Source organism: Dipodomys ordii, unplaced genomic scaffold (genome assembly GCF_000151885.1).
Source record: "Dipodomys ordii isolate 6190 unplaced genomic scaffold, Dord_2.0 Scaffold7, whole genome shotgun sequence".
Classification (NCBI taxonomy): Eukaryota; Metazoa; Chordata; class Mammalia; order Rodentia; family Heteromyidae; genus Dipodomys; species Dipodomys ordii.
In genome coordinates, this window is record NW_012267223.1 from 17,933,768 (window position 1) to 17,951,702 (window position 17,935).

Below are 17,935 nucleotides of genomic sequence, written 5' to 3' on the forward strand. Positions count from 1 at the left end.
TTTACCCAGTAGTTTATTGGAGATAAGAATCTCCCTGGGCTGGCTTTTGAACCATGATTTTCAGATCTCAGCCTCCTGAGTACAACTAGGATTACAGGCATGAGTCATCAGCTCCTGGCTAAGGGTATAGTTCTTACTTTTTAACTTTTTCCCCTTATTTTTCTATAGGTGGTGGAGTAGGATTTTATTTGGTTTATTTGGGAGTATATTTTTCTTTAAGAAATGAAAAGGACAAATATGCCAGAGCTTGATGGCAGTTGAAAGCAACAATTAATCAGCAAAAAAAATGGGAATAATAATATTAAAAACAAACATACAAAAAACAACAAAAAGATAGTTTGGGGATGGAAAAAGTAAAGGAAGTGGGAAGAAAATGTACTTGATGGATAAAAAAGTTAAATTATATTAAGGAAAGAAAATAGTCTCAAATGTTATTTGTTTGCTTGCTTACATTCATGCATTCTTAATTACTATATAGAACTTATTTAGTAGTCATCTTGTTTAGCCTAAGTTGGTCTCAGACTAACAACTTACTTTAGTTTTGTCCTAGATATCTGATGCTTTAAAAAATTTTTATTGTAGGCTGGGTACCATGGCTCACTCCTGTAATCCTGACTACTCAGGAGGAAGAGATCTAAAGATCTTGGGTTCAACGCCAGCCTGGGTAGGAAAGTCTGTGAGACTCTTATCTCCTATAAACTGCTCAGAAAACCAGAAGTGGCACTGTGGTTCAAGTGGTAGCTTGCTCACCTTGAGCTGAGGAGCTGAGGACAGTGCCCAGGCCCAGAGTTCAAACCACCCCCTTTTCCCCCCACCAAAAAAAATTGTGAATGTGTTGTACAGACGGGTTACAGTTACCTACCTAAGTCAGATATTGAGTACATTTCTTTTTGAACAGTGCCACCCCCTTCTGCATTTTCTCCCAGTTTTTTCCCTCCTGACCCCTTTACCCCCTAAGCTCTCTCATTTGAACTTTCTTCTTGCAATACTTTACTGTTTACAGTTGTTGAGAGAATAAGAGGTATAAGGAACCTTTGCATAATTTGGAACTCGAATGTGAACCTTTGAAGTTTTCTTTCCTTACAGCTTCTAAAAGGATCTGATTGATGTGGCAATTTTACATTTTAATACTTTATATTTTTGTCTTACATCTAATAGCTGTTTTCATAAGTTTGAATAACCCTTATTTTTTTACTTTAGTTTTTTTTGTTGTTTGTTTGTTTTAGTACTGGTCCCAGGACTTGAACTCAGAGCCCGGATGCTATCCCTAAGCTTTTTTTGCTCAAGTCTGGCACTCTGCCACTTGATCCACAGCTCTGCTTCTGCCTTTTGGTGGTTAATTGTACATAGAAATCTCACGGACTTTCCTTCCCTGGGCTGGCTTTGAACTGTGATCTTCAGATCAGTCTCCTGAGTAGCTCAGATTGCAGGTGTGAGTTATCCCAGCTAACTTTTAAAATACTTTAACACCTAAAATTGGAACTTCTTGGAATGATCTCATCATCATTGTGTTATTCAGAAATTCAGCATGATCATAGCTATATTTTGTTCAAGGACCATGTTGTAATGATCATTGGTTTTCATTTATAATTTTTTTCTCTGAAGTCTCTTACTGTGCTTTATTCACTATTGTAAGGTTATTTTATTTAAAATTTTTATCTTCTATACATTTCCCCCCCCCTTTAAACCTGGATCCTATTCAGTTTCCAGCATTTGGAACACTGAAGTGTTACAAATGAAAACTGTTACTCTGCTCTAATAACATACTCTGCCTGCTGCAAGTGTATGAGTAGAACTTCCTTTCTTGACAACTAGTTGGGGCAGCCACCTGTCTCCTGAATATATGGATTATCTTTAAGAACCTGAGAGGAATTTTATGTGCTGAGTATTTTTTTAAACAGGCAATAAGATCTTAAAATGGAAACTAGTATAACAAATATAACTAGAATTTCAGATGCCTATGTATTTTCTCTTAGATTTGTTCTCATCTTAGGGGATATGGCTTGGGTTATAAATAAATATTATATGGGTAGGAAGTACCTTTGTATCTAGGCTTACTCTGATTTGAACATGGATGAAATATTCATCAAAAATGGCTTGAGCCACAGTGCCACTTTCTGGAGATAAGTCTCACGGACTTTCTTGCCCGGGCTGGCTTTGAACTGTGATTCTCAGATCTCAGTCTCCTAGGTAGCTGGGATTACAGGCATGAGCCACCGGCTCCAAGCTCAATCCCCATTTTATGTGCCTGTCTTTAAGTCTTTAGGAGATCGGGTTCTTTATGGACCATTAACACTATAGAGTTTTGTTTTTCTTTCTACTCTGGAAATACCTATAAGACTTTATTTTTAAGTAAAAAAAATATTTTTTTCTAACCATAATCATCTCCTTGTGATATTTGATCTGGATACATAACAGAAGCCATTATTTCTTCTGTGTGAGTTAAAATAAAATGTAAAAAACTTTCTTCTTGAAGTTATATTTTGTTTCAATTCTATCTATTCTCTTTATTTGTATTAAAATTGTATTTACATTAGATTTTTACATTTGTATTAGAATCAGTTTGACAAGGGAATTTCATTTTGACATGTCCATATGCATACAGGGTACTTTGATCTAAAGTTTTCCTACTATAAAAGTAAAACATGTTGGGGCTGGGAAGGTGGCTCAATGGTAGAGCACTTGCCTTGCATGCATGAGGCCCTGGGTTCGATTCCTCAGCACCACATAAGCAGAAAAAAAAAGACAGAAGTGGCGCTGTGGCTCAAGTGTAGAGTGCTAGCCTTGAGCTGAAGAGCTGAGGGACAGTGCCCAGGCCCAGAGTTCAGGCCCACGACCGGACCCCCCCAAAAAAAGTAAAACATGTTGTTGCTCAAGCTTGTAAGCCTAACTACTCAGGAAGTTGAGATCAGAGGATCCTGGTTCAGAGTCAGCCAGGGCAGAAAAGTCTTTAAAACTCCTTTCAAAATAACAGCAAAATGCCAGGCTAGATATGTGGTTCAATTGATAGAGCATCAGCCAAGTAAATGAGTTCAAACTCACTTGAGAAAGCCTTGAGTTCAAACTCCAGTACTGCCATAAAAACAAAAATATATGAATATACATATTTTAATAACAACAACAAAAAACTTAAGAACAAGAAGTATAAAGGGAGCAGTTAGTCTTTGTGTTGCATGTTATGTGTTATCAAGTAATTCCTGTAATAGTTCAACTAGTGTACACTGCATCAATACAAGTTCGTATCTCATTTTGCCCTCAAATCATTGTTATTAAAACCATATTTCACTAGCTACTTCAGAAGGCTGAGATCTGAGGATCACAGTTCAAAGCCAGCCAGAGCAGGAAACACTGTGAGACTCTCATCTTCAATTAATCACCAAAAAGCCAGAAGTGGAGCTGAGGCTCAAGTGGCAGAGTGTTAGCTAGCCTTGAGCAATAGAGCTCAAAGACAGTGCCCAGGCCCTGAGGTCAAGCCCTAGGACCAGCACAAAAACAAAACAAAAACATACTACATATTTGTTAGGAGAAAATACAGTTATGTTTGTATACTTTTTCTAAGTTTTAACCATAACTTACTATAAGAACATAAACTTGAAATTTGTTAGTAAACTTGGTAGTGAACTTGATTTACAGAGAGTCATAACATTTTTTGTGTGTGTGCTATATATAGTCCAGGCTACCTTGGAATTTGCAACCCTTCTACTTCAACCTTACAAGTTCTGGGATTACAGGGATACACCACCATAACCTGGCAAGCATTTTGGTTTTTGAATGTATGGAGTTATTATCCAATCTTTCAAGGATGGAAATCAAAAAGAAAAAGTTTATTCAAATAGGCTGTTTCTGGCCTTCTGTGTTCCTGATACTATCTGTGTGCAACAGCAAAGCACACAAATCAACCTTTGTGGAATTTATTTTCCACTTAGAGGAAACAGGTAAGTAAAATCTACAGTATGGTGCAGGGGACAACATCTAGTACATATATAAAAACAGTGGGGTTTGAACAGCATTATAGCTGTAGGGCTAAGTATTACATTGAGGGTGTTAGGGAAGGCTTCACGGAGGTGGTGACAAAGACTCAGCAAGGGTGAGGGAGTATATTCCAATAACCTCTAGGGGACTAGGAGAGTTGTCCAGACAGAACACAGCAAGTACAGAGCTCTGAGACAGGAACCACAACAAAGGGCTGTGTTGCTACAATATAGCTGGGATCTGTTGGTTGGAGATGAAGTGGGGGAGGCTATAGAATACAGATTATGCAAGACCTTTTCAGCCATTGTATAGACAGACCATAGCTTTTACCATGAGTGGGGTGGAGATGGGAGAGTCCAGCAAAACCACAATTAAACTTTGAAAACCAAAAAATTATTTGTGTCTTGGCTTTTCTTTTTTAGAAGCTTTTATTTCTTATATAATGTTATTGTTAGCTAATGGTTCCTGGTGAGTAGTCTAAATATGTCCAAATTTTCCTTGAAAGACAGATATTAAGGATTGCAGTGTAATTCTAAGGAAGCATGATAGGGTATTATATCTATTTGCATCAATTCCTGGGTGGCGATTATTACAGAGTTCTCACCCTGAATTATCTTTGAAAAAAGAAACCAAAGTGATATTCTGTGCAGACATTGTATTCACCCTTAGATACTGGAGGTTAGATTCCTGTTATCTGGAATTAGATAGTTTTAACCATGTGTATTTTGAACGTTTTTTATGAAAATGTTTACAAAGACTTGCTGCAATGGTGAGGAATTGTACCCTGTGAACTTCTAAGAGACCAGGGAGAGTTATCCAGACAGAAAAAGGCAAGTACAGTCCTGCTAAAGCAACACAACCACTTTTATTGACTACCACATCCTACAAAATGTTTCAGACACTCAGAGCAGTTTCTAGGCCTAAAACACAGTCAGAAATTTCTAGCAATTTATTTTCCCTTTTGTGGGAGATTGGTAACTCTTTAAAAATAGACTCTCCTGAAAATGCAAACACTAACTTTAGTACATTGATACAAATACATTCCTTACTTATTAAAATAATATTTTAGCTGGGCGCCAGTGGCTCATGCCTCTAATCCTAGCTACTCAGGAGGCTGAAATCTGAGGATTGTGGTTCAAAGCAAGAAAGTCCACGAGACCTTTACCTCCAATGATCCACCAGAAAACCAGAAGTGGTGCTGTGGCTTAAGTGGTAGAGTGCTTGCCTTGAACTGAAGAGCTCAAGGATAGCACCCAGGCCCAGAGTTCAAGTCCCATGACTGACAAAAAATGATAACATTTTAAATGATAACATTTATTTAGAACATTTTTTCATGAAAACAAGCAGATGAAGAATAATTGTATAATTTAAGGATTAATTATACAAGCACATATCTTCATAACCATTAATTAGGTACCTAGAAATATAGCTAGCATCCAGAGGAAGCGTTCCATGCATCCTATCTAGATTTTAACACAGAAGAAACCTCTGCTATTTTAACACTGATAATTATGTTTCTTTATGATTTTAACATTTAGGCTGCATTCCAAACCAGTTATAGTTTATTTTTATCTGTTGGGTTTTTTTTAGGTCGTGGGGCTTGAACCCTGGGCGTAGGTGCTGTCCCTGAGCTCTTCAGCTCAAGGCTAGCGCTCTACCACTTGAGCCACAGCACCACTTCCGGTTTTCTGAGTGGTTTATTGAAGATAAAGAGTCTCACAAACTTTTCCTGCTTGAGCTGGCTTTGAACAGCAGTCCTCAGATCTCAGCCTCCTCAGTATCTAGGATTACAGGCATGAGCCACCAGCACCTGGCTTTTATCTGTTTTTGAACTTTGGTTAGATGGACTAATACACTATATGCTCTTTTGTGTCATCTTTGAGATCTTAACAATATATTTCTGATTTTTTAGCAATGTGTTACATAAAATTGAAGTTCAGTTTTACTGCTAATAGCAGAATAATTTATGTATCAGTCTATGTTGATGGATATTTGGATTATATCTAGTAGTTAGCTGTTAGTAAAGACTTTGCAGTGAGTGTTATTGTTTACATGTGGTAAACATGCATAGGAGTTTCTCTAGGCTGCATGTTTGTGAGTAGAACTTTTGGATCTTCATTGTTAATAATCTAGCACAAAGAAGTTATAAATATTGAGTTACCTTGGTGATCTTTGCCCATTGTATACATGTATTGAACTTTGATAATCTGCCTCACAATTTTTATGCTTCAGTTAAAACGTTTTTAAAATTTAAATAAATGGGAGGGCTGGGAAGTTGGCTGAGTGGTAGAATGCTTGCCATGCTTGAATGGGGCCCTGGGTTCGATTCCTCAGCACCACATAAGCCGAAAAAAGCCAGAAGTGGTGCTATGGCTCAAGTGATAGGATGCTAGCCTTGAGCTGAAGAGCTGAGGGACAGCGCCCAGGCCCAGAGTTCAGGCCCCACGACCAACCAAAAAAAAAAAAAAATGATTTTCCAAAGTGATAATACCAATTTGTCTTACTGCACAATGAGAATGTCCTTATTTGTCCTAGCCCTTACTAGTATTGTCAAGTTCTTTTAAGTTTTGCCAGTCCATTGGGCCTAAAAATCCTAATTCTGGCAAATTGACTGAAAAAAAAGAAAACTTTAAACTGAGGAAAAAATTAGAGGAAAAGACTTAAGAAGTATTGAGTTCTGCTTTAAATATCAGCTATACAGAACAGTTTTTATTAGAGCTGGTTATCTTCTGTGTAGGAATAAAGTCTTAAATGCATTCCAGACCCTTGGAAGATCTGGAACTTTGTCTCTTTTACTACTTTGTCCCCCAAAATGCTTTGCACAGTTGGTGCTCAGCTAATAATCACTGAATGAATATGACTTGACTGTTGCTACTCTTTACTGAACTACATGGGATTTTTTTTGCATTTTTTGTTTTTGTTTTTGCCAGTTGTGGGACCTGAACTCTGGGCCTGGGCACTGTCCCTCAGCTCTTCAGCTCAAGGCTAGTGCTCTACCACTTGAGCCACAGTGCCACTTCCAGCTTTTTTCTTATGTGGTGCAGAGGAATGGAACCCAGGGCCTCATGCATTCAAGGCAAGCACTCTACCACTGAGCCACCTTCCCAGCCCTGCATTGTTTTATTGTATCTGATCAGAAGCCCTCTGTTTGAGCATCAGTGGTTTAGCATAGTTTTTAAGATGGCTCATTCCACTTCTGATAGTAACCACCGAAATCTGTCACAACCCAAAAGAGAGAAATTTATTTGTGTTGATGTACTAAAATAGGTGTTTATACCTATTTTTAGAGAGTCATCAGTGATTTATGCATTGATATCTTCCACAAAAGGAAAAATAGTGCCAGAAATTTCTGACTGAGTTAAGCTTCTAGGCCTTGGGACTGCTTGGATCAGTGTATGTTTGGGTTTTAAGTTACTTTGTAGGATGTGGTAGACAAAGTGGTTGTGTTGCTTAGCCCAGGTATCTCAACAGTCTTCAGCTGGCCCTCCCTTTCTCTCTCCCTTGTGTAATTAGTATTAACCCAGTCTTTTGTGGACTATCCCTCATCTCAGTGTTAGCAGCTATGGCTTTGTTTAAGTGTCCTTGTGTTGGTGTAATTTAACCACACAGAACTTTTTAAGATACTTTACATTAAAACTTAATAGTCATTCTTTCAGCATTATGTTAAGAGCTGGGAAAAATCACCACTTCTCTCTTGTAAATACTAGGTGGTGTGATCATTAGAACTAGCTTAGATTGGTCATGTGTGTATTTATGTATGTGTGTGTGCAAGTGCACATGTGCACATACACACACACACTTATACACATATGTGCCAGTCCTGGGGCTTGAACTCAGGGCTTGGGTGCTGTCTCTGAGCTTTTTTGCTCTATTACTTGAACCACAACTCCACTTCCATCTTTTTGGAAGTTTATTGAAAGTAAGATTCTCACAGACTTTCCTATCTGGGCTGGCTTTGAACTATGATACTCAGATCTCAGCCTCCTGAGTGACTAGGTGACTGAAAAATAGAACATTCAGAGCTGTTGATGAGATATAAGAGTGGTAATTTTGTCTAGTAAGTCATTTCTTTGTGAACATCTCACTGTGAGTGTGTATGTGTTGTGTGTGTGAAATTTTCCCTTTAAGAAAAACCAAAGAAAGATGTATAAAATTAAGAATCTGGTTAAGTCTGATTCATCATCTCTATTTCCAACAGAGCGATCCTGCTAGACAAGAGAAATTAGTTTTCCTGCTGACTTGACTTGGTAAGTTTTTATGTCGCTTTATTTTAAATATGATTTAAACATGAGGGAAAAAGCAAAACAAGATACATAGAAATATATAACTAGGGCTGGGAAGGTGGCTTAGTGGTAGAGCGCTTGCCTTGCATGCATGAGGCCCTGGGTTCGATTCCTCAGCACCACATAAGCAAAAAGAAAAAAGCTGGAAGTGGTGATGTGGCTCAAGTGGTAGAGCGCTAGCCTTGATCTGAAGAGCTGAGGGAGAGAGCCCAGCGCCCAGCCCCAGAGTACAGGCCCCACGACCGGACCCCCCCAAAAAATATATATATAACTAAAAATGTACATCTGGAGTACAGTCTATTTTGTTTCAGTACAAAGGGTAGGTAAAGTTGATATCACATAAGGTGAATGTATAATTTAATTAGCACACACATGCTAATTCTGAGGCTTCAACTCAGGACCTGGATGCTGTCCCTGAACTTTTGGGCTCAAGGCTTAACATTCTACTACTTTAGCCACACTGTACTTCCAGCTTTTTGGTAATTTATTCTCCAGGCTGGCTTTGAACCATCATCTTCGGGTCTCAGCCTCTTGAGTAAATAGATTCCAATGTGAAGCCAGCAGTGCCTGACTTTACTTTTTTTTTTTTTTTGATATAGGTCTTACCCAAGCCAGCCTGGGCCTGTGTAGCTCAGACTGGTTCAAACTCATAATCCCCTTCCTCAGCCTCCTGAGTGCTGGGATTATAGACTTGTACTGCCATGCCTGGCTGGATTTAAATTTTTAATCAGTGGGTTGATAATGTTGTGGAGACCTCAGAGTAAGATTATTTTTCTCGTAAGAAGAGATCTTCAGGGGAGTTAGAACTGCAGTTTATAAAAAGAGATACCTTAAAGCCATGCTTAGGCTTCATTTCACTCTAAAAGGAGTTTGGTTCTGAACAGATTGCCTTTGTGTATTGCCTTTGTGCCTTTGTGTATTAGAGCTTATCTCTTTATGGGTAACTTAAAAACAAAAGATCTTCCTACCAAAATGTCTGCCATCTTAAAATTTTTACTTTGTGGTGTGAGGTTTTTTTATCTCAAATGCTTCTGTATGTTTGTTTTACAGAGTTTTGCTGGGTGAAGTAGGTGTTATTGCATTTTAATTTTTGAAATTCTGACAGAGGCCATCAGGAGCCAGGAAATTCTGTTTAGGCATCCTGTCCAACATTTCCCTGTTTCGTATAACTGTGGTTTTACTTTTTCCTTGAGTCATGAATTTTGGAATGAACACTTAAAAGTGAGAATTTCCTATCTGTCCTTTGTTCCATATATTTTACTTAGAACCTTAGTATTAACATTCTTAATAAATTTGGAAGGAAACATTTATTTTCTGCAGTTGATTTCTAGATAAAGCACATTGGTTGGAATAAAACAGTAGAAGGAGCCAGGTGTGGTTTGTGCCTGTAAATCCTAGTCACTCAGGAGACTGAGATCTAAGCATTGCAGTTCAGAGCCAGTCCAGTCAGGAAAGTCCTTGAGATTCTTACCTCCAATTAGCTACCAAAAAGCTGTAAGTAGAGCTGTGCCCCCTGTGGTAAATGTTAGCCTTGAGGAAAAGGCTCAGGGACAGCCCAGGCCCCCTTACCCCAAAAAAGTAGAAGGTATCTTCAGTTAAGACAAACAGGAGCAGATGGAATATATATTGTTAGGTGCACCTAGGAGAACAGTCCCTTTCCCCCCACCCCTTAACAGGAATCACTTGCCTGAAACCAGTAATCACCTGTAACTTCAGTCACATGACTGTGAGTCAGCAAAAGGGACCCAGGCTCTGAGGTCACTTCCACATCCACTGTGGCCACACCTCCTTCTCACCGTTCCCTATATAGATCTCTCTCTGCCATTAGTTTGAGCTGCTACACCCTACTGTAGAGTGCCCACAGTTTGGTTTTCTCAAATGAACACTTTTCTACCTGAACCACAGGGTAGTCTCCTTTTGACAACTCTTATATATATCTTATGTCTCTTTTCTAGTTGGAATGACATTCTTGGTTCCTTTCAAGGAAAACTGTATTCTGTGTTACTAGACAGTAGTAGTTAATGCTGACCATCTTGGTTGCCCTGGTAGTATGCTAAGTTCTTAGAGCCTTTTCTGTTTCCAAGTTAAGGACCTCTACCATTATATAACCCAAAACTAAAAATTAACCTTTCTCTTTTGAAATTCATTTCTTGGACTCCTTTTGTAGCCAATTTGTCTTAGCCAGAAATATTTTTAAATGGTTTAACTAGTTTAGATGACTGAGGAGAATCACCTTTGAATATGGCTTTTATAAACCCAAGGATCCTTTGGAGTTGTACACCCTCTTTCATTTTTTGAAGTGACTCCTGCTTTTTTTTCATTTTTCTTTTTAACTTCTTTGCAAACTAGACATGCTTACGTAGCATTAATCCTTTTCTCTATGTACTGTATATTGTGTGTGTATGTGTACGTACATATGTGCGTGTGTGTACAAGCCAGTATTGGGGCTTGTACTCAGAGCCTCATTCTAACTGAGCTTCTTTACTGGCCCTCTACCACTAGAGCCACACTTCCATTTACAGGTTTTTACTGGTTAATTGTAGGTAAGGGCCATTCAGATTTGTCTGCCCCAGCTGTCTTCAAACCTTGATTCTCAGACCTTAGCCTCCTAAGAAGCTAAGATTATAGGCACTAAGATCACTGGCACCTGGCTAATATTTTAGATTTTTTTTTATAAGGTTCTTCATAGTCATTGTTGAAGGTAAAAGCTAAAGACCGTAAACACCTCAAATCTCAAAACAGCTTTGGGAATTTTTGCTATATAATAAATAGAATATCTCAACTATAGGGCTCCCTACTTTGTTTCCCTTCTTCACCTCCTTTTTTCTTCCTTTTTCTTTTTAAATTCCTTTTGGCTCTTGTTTAAAATTACTAAATTTTCTTCACCTAAAGGAGAAATCTTTGACGACATGTGGGTTATGTTAAAAATCTTCTTTCCCAAGTTCACTCTGTGGCTTCTTTTGCCCAAACCATTCTGTAGAAGCAACACATGATTCTAATTTATGAGAATGGCGTCATGGCTGAATGTTTGGTTTTGCCTTTAATTATTTCTAAAGATGTTTTTCTTTTGGAGCTGAGACCCACTGTGAAGTGAAATAGTCCTCTATAAGCAGGTTTGCTTCTTGATTTGAAGTTATGTTGTTACTTATTTACATCTTCCAAGTGACAGATTTAAAAGTGACATGAAGGTTATTCTATTGAGCTTTGCTTTTTTTTTTGTTAAGCAGCTGGTGAAGTTTTTTTTCCCCAGCAAGGGTTCTGTAATTAACAACAGCACGTATCACCTGATGATATTAGTAAAGACCTTGCAAAACCTGTACTTGTTGCAACCAGGGTTTAGTCTCCTGGATATTCCATCCAAGTGGAGATTGAAGCCGCCTTTTCTTTCTTTTTCTTTTTGTCAGTTGTGGCTCTTGAACTCAGGGCCTGGGTGCTGCCACTGAGCCTTTTTGTACTCAAAGCTCTAGTGCTCTACCACTTGAGCCATAGCATCACTTCCAGCGTTTGAGTGGTTAGAGATAATAGTCTCACAGGGACTTTTCTGCCCAGTCTAGCTTTGAACTGTGATCCTCAGATCTCAGCCTCCTGGGTAGCTAGGATTAAAGGTATGAGCCACCGGCACCCAGTCTTATGTTGTTTTTTGGTTTTGTTTTGTTTAATGTGGGTATATTTTGCCAGTAATCATGTGTGCCTAATTAAAAAAAAAAGTCTCTAGAATTACTTTTTTTTTTTTTTTTTTTTTTTGGGTCCGGTCGTGGGGCCTGAACTCTGGGCCTGGACGCTGTCCCTCAGCTCTTCAGCTCAAGGCTAGCGCTCTACCACTTGAGCCACAGCGCCACTTCCGGCTTTTTTTTTTTTGCTTATGTGGTGCTGAGGAATCGAACCCAGGGCCTCAGGCTTGTAAGGCAAGCGCTCTACCACTGAGCCACCTTCCCAGCCCTCTAGAATTACTTTTTAACATCTGTGGACTTGCAGTCCTGCGAGGCAGTAAGAATGGCCCCTTTCCAGGACAAGCGTCTACGTTTGGAGCAGACATACATTGCATTCTCCCTGGATATGCTTCAGGTTTTTTTCTTTTTCTTTTTAGCAGTTCTGGGGTTTGAACTTAAGGCCTTGCACTTCCTAGGCTGGCAACAGCTGAGGCATGCCTGCAGTCCTGCTTTAGTTGGTTATGTTAGAGACAGAGTCTAGTGAACGTTTGCACTCAGACGGGCCTAAAATCATATTTCAGCAGATCTCAGCCATCTAAGTAGCTAGGATTACAGGAATGAGCCACTAATACTCAGCTTTTTTTTTCAACTTTATTGAGATATGATTTCCAGGGTTATAAAATCAATACCATAAAATGTATTGTTTTGAAAACTCAAGATACATTGAGAGTAGAAAATTATGCTACTGTGCTGTATCAATAACTCTTACATAATGGATACATTTAGGGAAAGGGAATAACTTTGCAGCTCTTAAATTGCTAATACATTTTTCTGTGTTTTGTTTTTGTTTTTTAATGTTTTTGATTAGCTTGGAAAGGTTGCATCCAAAGTGAGAATTCTTCCATATTTTAACCTTTGAGCTGGCCGCTAAGATCTCCTTGGGGACAAGGACAGTTTGTGGTTATTTATAACCTGTAAGAAGGGCAGTAAGGCTGTAAACTCAGCACATACTGAGGCTGGGAAATCAATGGGAGCATTCTACTGTTGCTGCTCTGCATTTGGTGACTTGGAAAACTTTCATGGATCTCCCTGTTCAGCTTCAGCTTGATTTTGTCTCCATGAACCTTACTAGCCAGGCCATTTCTTTTTTCTTTTTTTGGCCAGTCTTGGGGCCTGAACTTAGAGCCTGGGCACTGTCCCTGAACCTCTTTGTGTTCAAGGCTAGTATTCTACCACTTGAGCCATAGCACCACTTCCAACTTTTTCTGAGTAGTGTATTGAAAATAAGAGTCTCACAGACTTTCCTGCCCAGGCTGACTCTGAACCATAATCCTCAGATCTCACCCTCCAGAATAGTTAGGATTACAGGCAGGAGCAACCAGCTCCCAGCTGCCAAGTCAATTCTATGAAGTTCTAGCTTATAATTGAGATTGAGAAGGAAGAACTATGTTTTGACGTATAAAAGTATATCTAATCCTCACAATCAATTCAGAACCTTTATTTGCCTATGAAATAGCTGTAAGATGGGAACATTGAAGGTACTAACTTGCACACTTAATACCAACATTGTTTCTGACCTTTCATTATAAACAGCCTTTGCATGAACAATTCAACTTTTTTTTTTTTTTTTTTGAGACAAAGGTCACACATTGTTGTCGAGGTTTCCCGGGCTCAACTGAGCCTCCTGCCTTAGCCTCCAAGTAGCTGGAACTACAGGTGCATACCACCATGTCTGGCTATAACCTTTAGAGAAATATTTATTAGAAATATATTCTAAATCTTAGCCTGGCCTAGGAAAAAATTAGTTAAGGGGGCTGGGAAGGTGGCTCAGTGGTAGAGCACTTGCCTTGCATGCATGAGGCCCTGGGTTCGGTTCCTCAGCACCACATAAGCAGAAAAAAAAAGACAGAAGTGGCGCTGTGGCTCAAGTGGTAGAGCGCTAGCCTTGAGCTGAAGAGCTGAGGGACAGCGCCCAGGCCCAGAGTTCAGGCCCCATGACCGGACCCAAAAAAAAAAAAAAATTACTAAAGTTTTGAAAAAGGATCTGGGGCAAGTAGTAGAGTGCATGCATAGTACAGTACCCTGAGTTGAGACTTCAGTACTGACAAAATAAAAAGAAGCTTACAAGTGGAAGTTGGGCAAAGGTTTATTTAGCAAAACAGAATGAAGTAGGGGAAAAAAAAAAAAAAACATGTAAGAAAGAAGAGTACCTCCTGCTTGATAACAGGAATCTGGAGAGCAGAGAAGTTAAAAATGGAGGTCCCTGTGCCAGGTGTGTGGATGTGTTTGTGCCCTCTGTTCTGGGGAACTTCAACTTGAATCCTCACCAAAACATGTGATCACCTAGCAACACCAAATCTAGAGACACAATAGGTTTAGGATGGTCTATTACCCAAAAACAGAGAGACAAAAGGCCTAAGGTGGGACTCTTATTACCCCAAACACAGGGGCAGTGGATATAATATTAGGAAGTTTCTTTCTGGTCCTAGAATTCATTTATCAGATGTGTCCTTTTATTCTCTGACTCCCTACCCATTCAAGGGATTTACTACTTAACATCTAAAAGAAGGGAAGGGATGAGAATGTAGCCTGATATTCTTTGTGATTTCCAGCTTTACTTTCTGGTTCTGTTTTCATTCCTGAACCTTGCTTCATTTGTAATATATAGAATTTTTAAAATTTTAATTAACCTTTATTGCTGCTTCCCCATCTTTACAATAAACAGTTCAAAGTTGAAATGTTGTATATTCTTTTCCCACTTTCATTTTTCCTCTCCTCTGATCATAAAAAAATAGTTTTTTCTTCAACTGCTCTATAATAATACCTAAATTTGCATAAGTAATATACTGCAAGTCATTCCAAAACTTATTTTTTTAATGGTACTATGCTTGATGTGTCCATGGTGTTTCAGATCTAGTTCATTAATTTTAAATCTTGAAATATAGTTTTCCATTATATAAAAATCCAGGTTAGTCATCAGTTCCCTACTAATGTAATTTTAGTTTATTTCAAGGTTTTTACTGTTATGAACTCCTGTGTATTTCTTCTTGAACCCAAGTGCAAACTTTCTCTAGGGAAGTGGTTTTCCTTGTGGTTATGTTACCTTTTGATGAATCCAAGTTAAAAAAAACAACATATTTAATCCCTAAGTTCCAGGCCAATACACCAAATACCAGAAATTTAGGGCAGCAAAGTTGACCTCAGTCCTCACATCTGGCAAAAGAGGAATTCAGGCAAGACCCAAACATAAGTAATGGTAATAGGAAATTTATCATGAAAGAAATAGGACTACAGGAAGAGAGCATTCAAATATGCCACAAGAAGACAGCTCTTAAACTTATCTCAGCCATTTTACCTTAGGGCGTGACTGGGGTTAGATAAACCTATCTCAGCCATTTTACCCTTTTTTGTTTGTTTGTTGTAGAGATTGAACTAGGGGCTCCTTCTCTAAGCCTGTTTGTGCTCAAGGCTAGCACTCTACCGCTTGAGCCACGCCCACTTTCTTGAGCCACAGCACCACTTCCACTTTTGTCTGAGTAGTTTATTGGAGATAAAAGTCTTGTGGACTTTCCTGCCAAAGCTAGCTTTTGTGAGCCTCAGAACTCAGTATCCTGAATAGTTAGGATTACAGGCATGAGCCACTGGCACCCAGACTCATTTCCAGTTTTTTGAGTGGAGATAAGAGACTTGGTTACTTTTCTGCCTGGCTTGCTTCTAATCTATGGTCCTCTGATCTCAGCCTCCTAACTAGCTAGTATTACAGGTGTGAGCTGCCCATGCTGGGCTAGAAGTGGAGTCCTTGAAGACTACCTCCTGACCGGTGGGTTTCCTCCTTGTTTCCTGTAATGCCAAAGATTTAGTGCTATCCATATTTCCTCTTTCTGCTGTCCTACCTGCTCATTTTTTGGTAGTCCTCTGTTCCCATTTCAGTCAGTTATCTTTTGGCTTGCCCTGCTATCTAGCTGCAAGTTCTATGGAACACAATTCCTGTCTGCCTGCTTTTCTACTGAATTGTATCATTTTCAGGACTAGTACATCAGGATCACTGGAGATCTTGTAAAAATGAAACCCTTGGGGCCCATCCTAAACCTCTGAATCATGAACTGTTTGAGAGGGGATTCTGATGCACTCCAAACTTGAGAAACTCTACTCTACTACACATATAGTGAAAAGTAAGGTCCCAAGTCTCAGTACACATACTGTCTAGTTTTACTAGGTATTTTGCTGCATTCCTGTATATAATATACTTAACTGATTTACTGTCATGGCCAGTGTATGAAGAGTTTCCTTTTTCCCATATGTGGTATGGTTGAGTCTTTTTTCCTGTTGGTCTGATAAATATAAAATATTTAAGAGCTTTTTTGTATGATTGATACTTTTATAGGGTAGTTGACCATTTTCTTACTGATTTTGTAAGAACAGTATACTTATATATATATATTAGTAAAATATTTTTGTCATGCATGGAAAACTTCTCATTCTCCACTTTTCATTTTGGCTTTATTTATAATGCTTTAAATTCATAAGTTTTAAAACATATATAGTTAAGATATACAGAATACTTTATACATGTATATATGGTGAAATGATTACTCAAACCAATTAACATATCTGCATGATCTAGTGACCTGTATTTGAGTGCAAGTGTGGTAACAACCCCTAAAATTACTCAGCAGTTATTTCCAGTATATAATATCATACATAGTCTCCATGATATACATTAGATCTCTGGACTTATTCATCCTATATATTTGCAACTTTGCACCCCTTAACCTATATATCTCCTCATAATCTCCCAGTTCACCAGATTTTTTAACAGAATTTTTAGTTGGATTTGGTTTGCTACTAGAACACCCCATTGAGATGAATAGCAGTAATGTGGAAAGTCTGGGGCTTATGAGATAAGTGAGAGTTTGATGTGGGAAATGTTTGTATAAGGGCATAAATTGGATATTGTTTATATGGATACAATTGCCATAAAGAGAATGTAGATTGAAAAAATGAACACCGATGGAAGAAGAGAATCCAATAGGAGAGATTGAGAAATTATCCAGAGCAAGAATACTCAGAAAATAAAGTAGGGCTGGGAGAATAGGTGGGACCAGTTCTCTGGTGCTGCAGAGAAAATATTGCTTCTAGGAAAGGTATGAAAATATGCCCTTTAAGAGAGCAGCTGGCAAAGGGTTGAGGAATAGAGTCTGCATTTGCAGTTAGGTACAGGAAATAAAGCAAAGTTAGAAATATATTAAAGTCTTCAGGAGCAAAGCATGTGTGCTCCAAGGAAGGGGATCAGTGGCAAGATTGTTTTAACAATCTTGGCTACCCCTCAGGCAGCCCATAGATGGGCCTTAATATATACTCTTAGGGTAAGTTCATTTGCTAAGAAGATAATGAGTGTTGTGTAGGTTAAAACAGGATAATACAATTATGATTAGGAGACTAGGTGGTTTTCTTTAGGGATCATATTTTAATAAGGAGGCATCTGAATGATCAATATAGAGCATTTCAGAAAGACCACAAAGTTCTCAGTCTCTCTAAAGGATCAAACAAATAATAAGATAGTAAACCAATAATCTGATCTTACTGGTTATTGGATCCAATCAGGGTGAAGAAAGAATAGAAATCTTTGCCCCTTGACTTTGAAAATCTTGTTTAACCTTCAAACTGGCGATGTCAAGGGTTCCAAGTCCTCCACCTCCGGCAGAAATGTCGAGTGGCCCTGTAGCTGAGAGCTGGTGCTACACACAGGTAAGTTCATGTTCTATTCTTCCATCTTCAGAGGATTTGATGGGCAGAACATGATTACTTTTCTCCTTTGGGTTTCCTACTTTGTGTGGGACTTAACTGCCAACTGCCAAATAACAGGTAGATATGATACTTGGTCAGCTTGGATTCCTTAGTTGTTGTTTTTGTTTCTTTTTTGGGTCCAGTCATGGGGCCTGACCTCTGGGCCTGGGCGCTGTTCCTCAGCTCTTCAGCTCAAGGCTAGCGCTCTACCACTTGAGCCACAGCGCCACTTCCGGCTTTTTT

The 17,935-nt window shown here is 38.8% G+C and overlaps 1 protein-coding gene across 2 annotated transcripts in view; it reads left to right on the plus strand.

The window, feature by feature from the left end:
- Spop (speckle-type POZ protein) overlaps positions 1 to 17,935 on the plus strand; it is a 91,949-nt gene that overhangs the window by 34,602 nt on the left and 39,412 nt on the right. Inside the window, exons 2-3 of one of the 2 annotated variants that reach the window (XM_013038080.1) lie at positions 8,171 to 8,219; positions 17,510 to 17,653. In XM_013038080.1, coding sequence (XP_012893534.1) covers positions 17,576 to 17,653 — 78 coding nt within the window. In that variant the 5' untranslated portion in view covers positions 8,171 to 8,219; positions 17,510 to 17,575. The remainder of the gene's footprint in view (positions 1 to 8,170; positions 8,220 to 17,509; positions 17,654 to 17,935) is intronic. The other variant, XM_013038081.1, reaches the window with a different exon arrangement.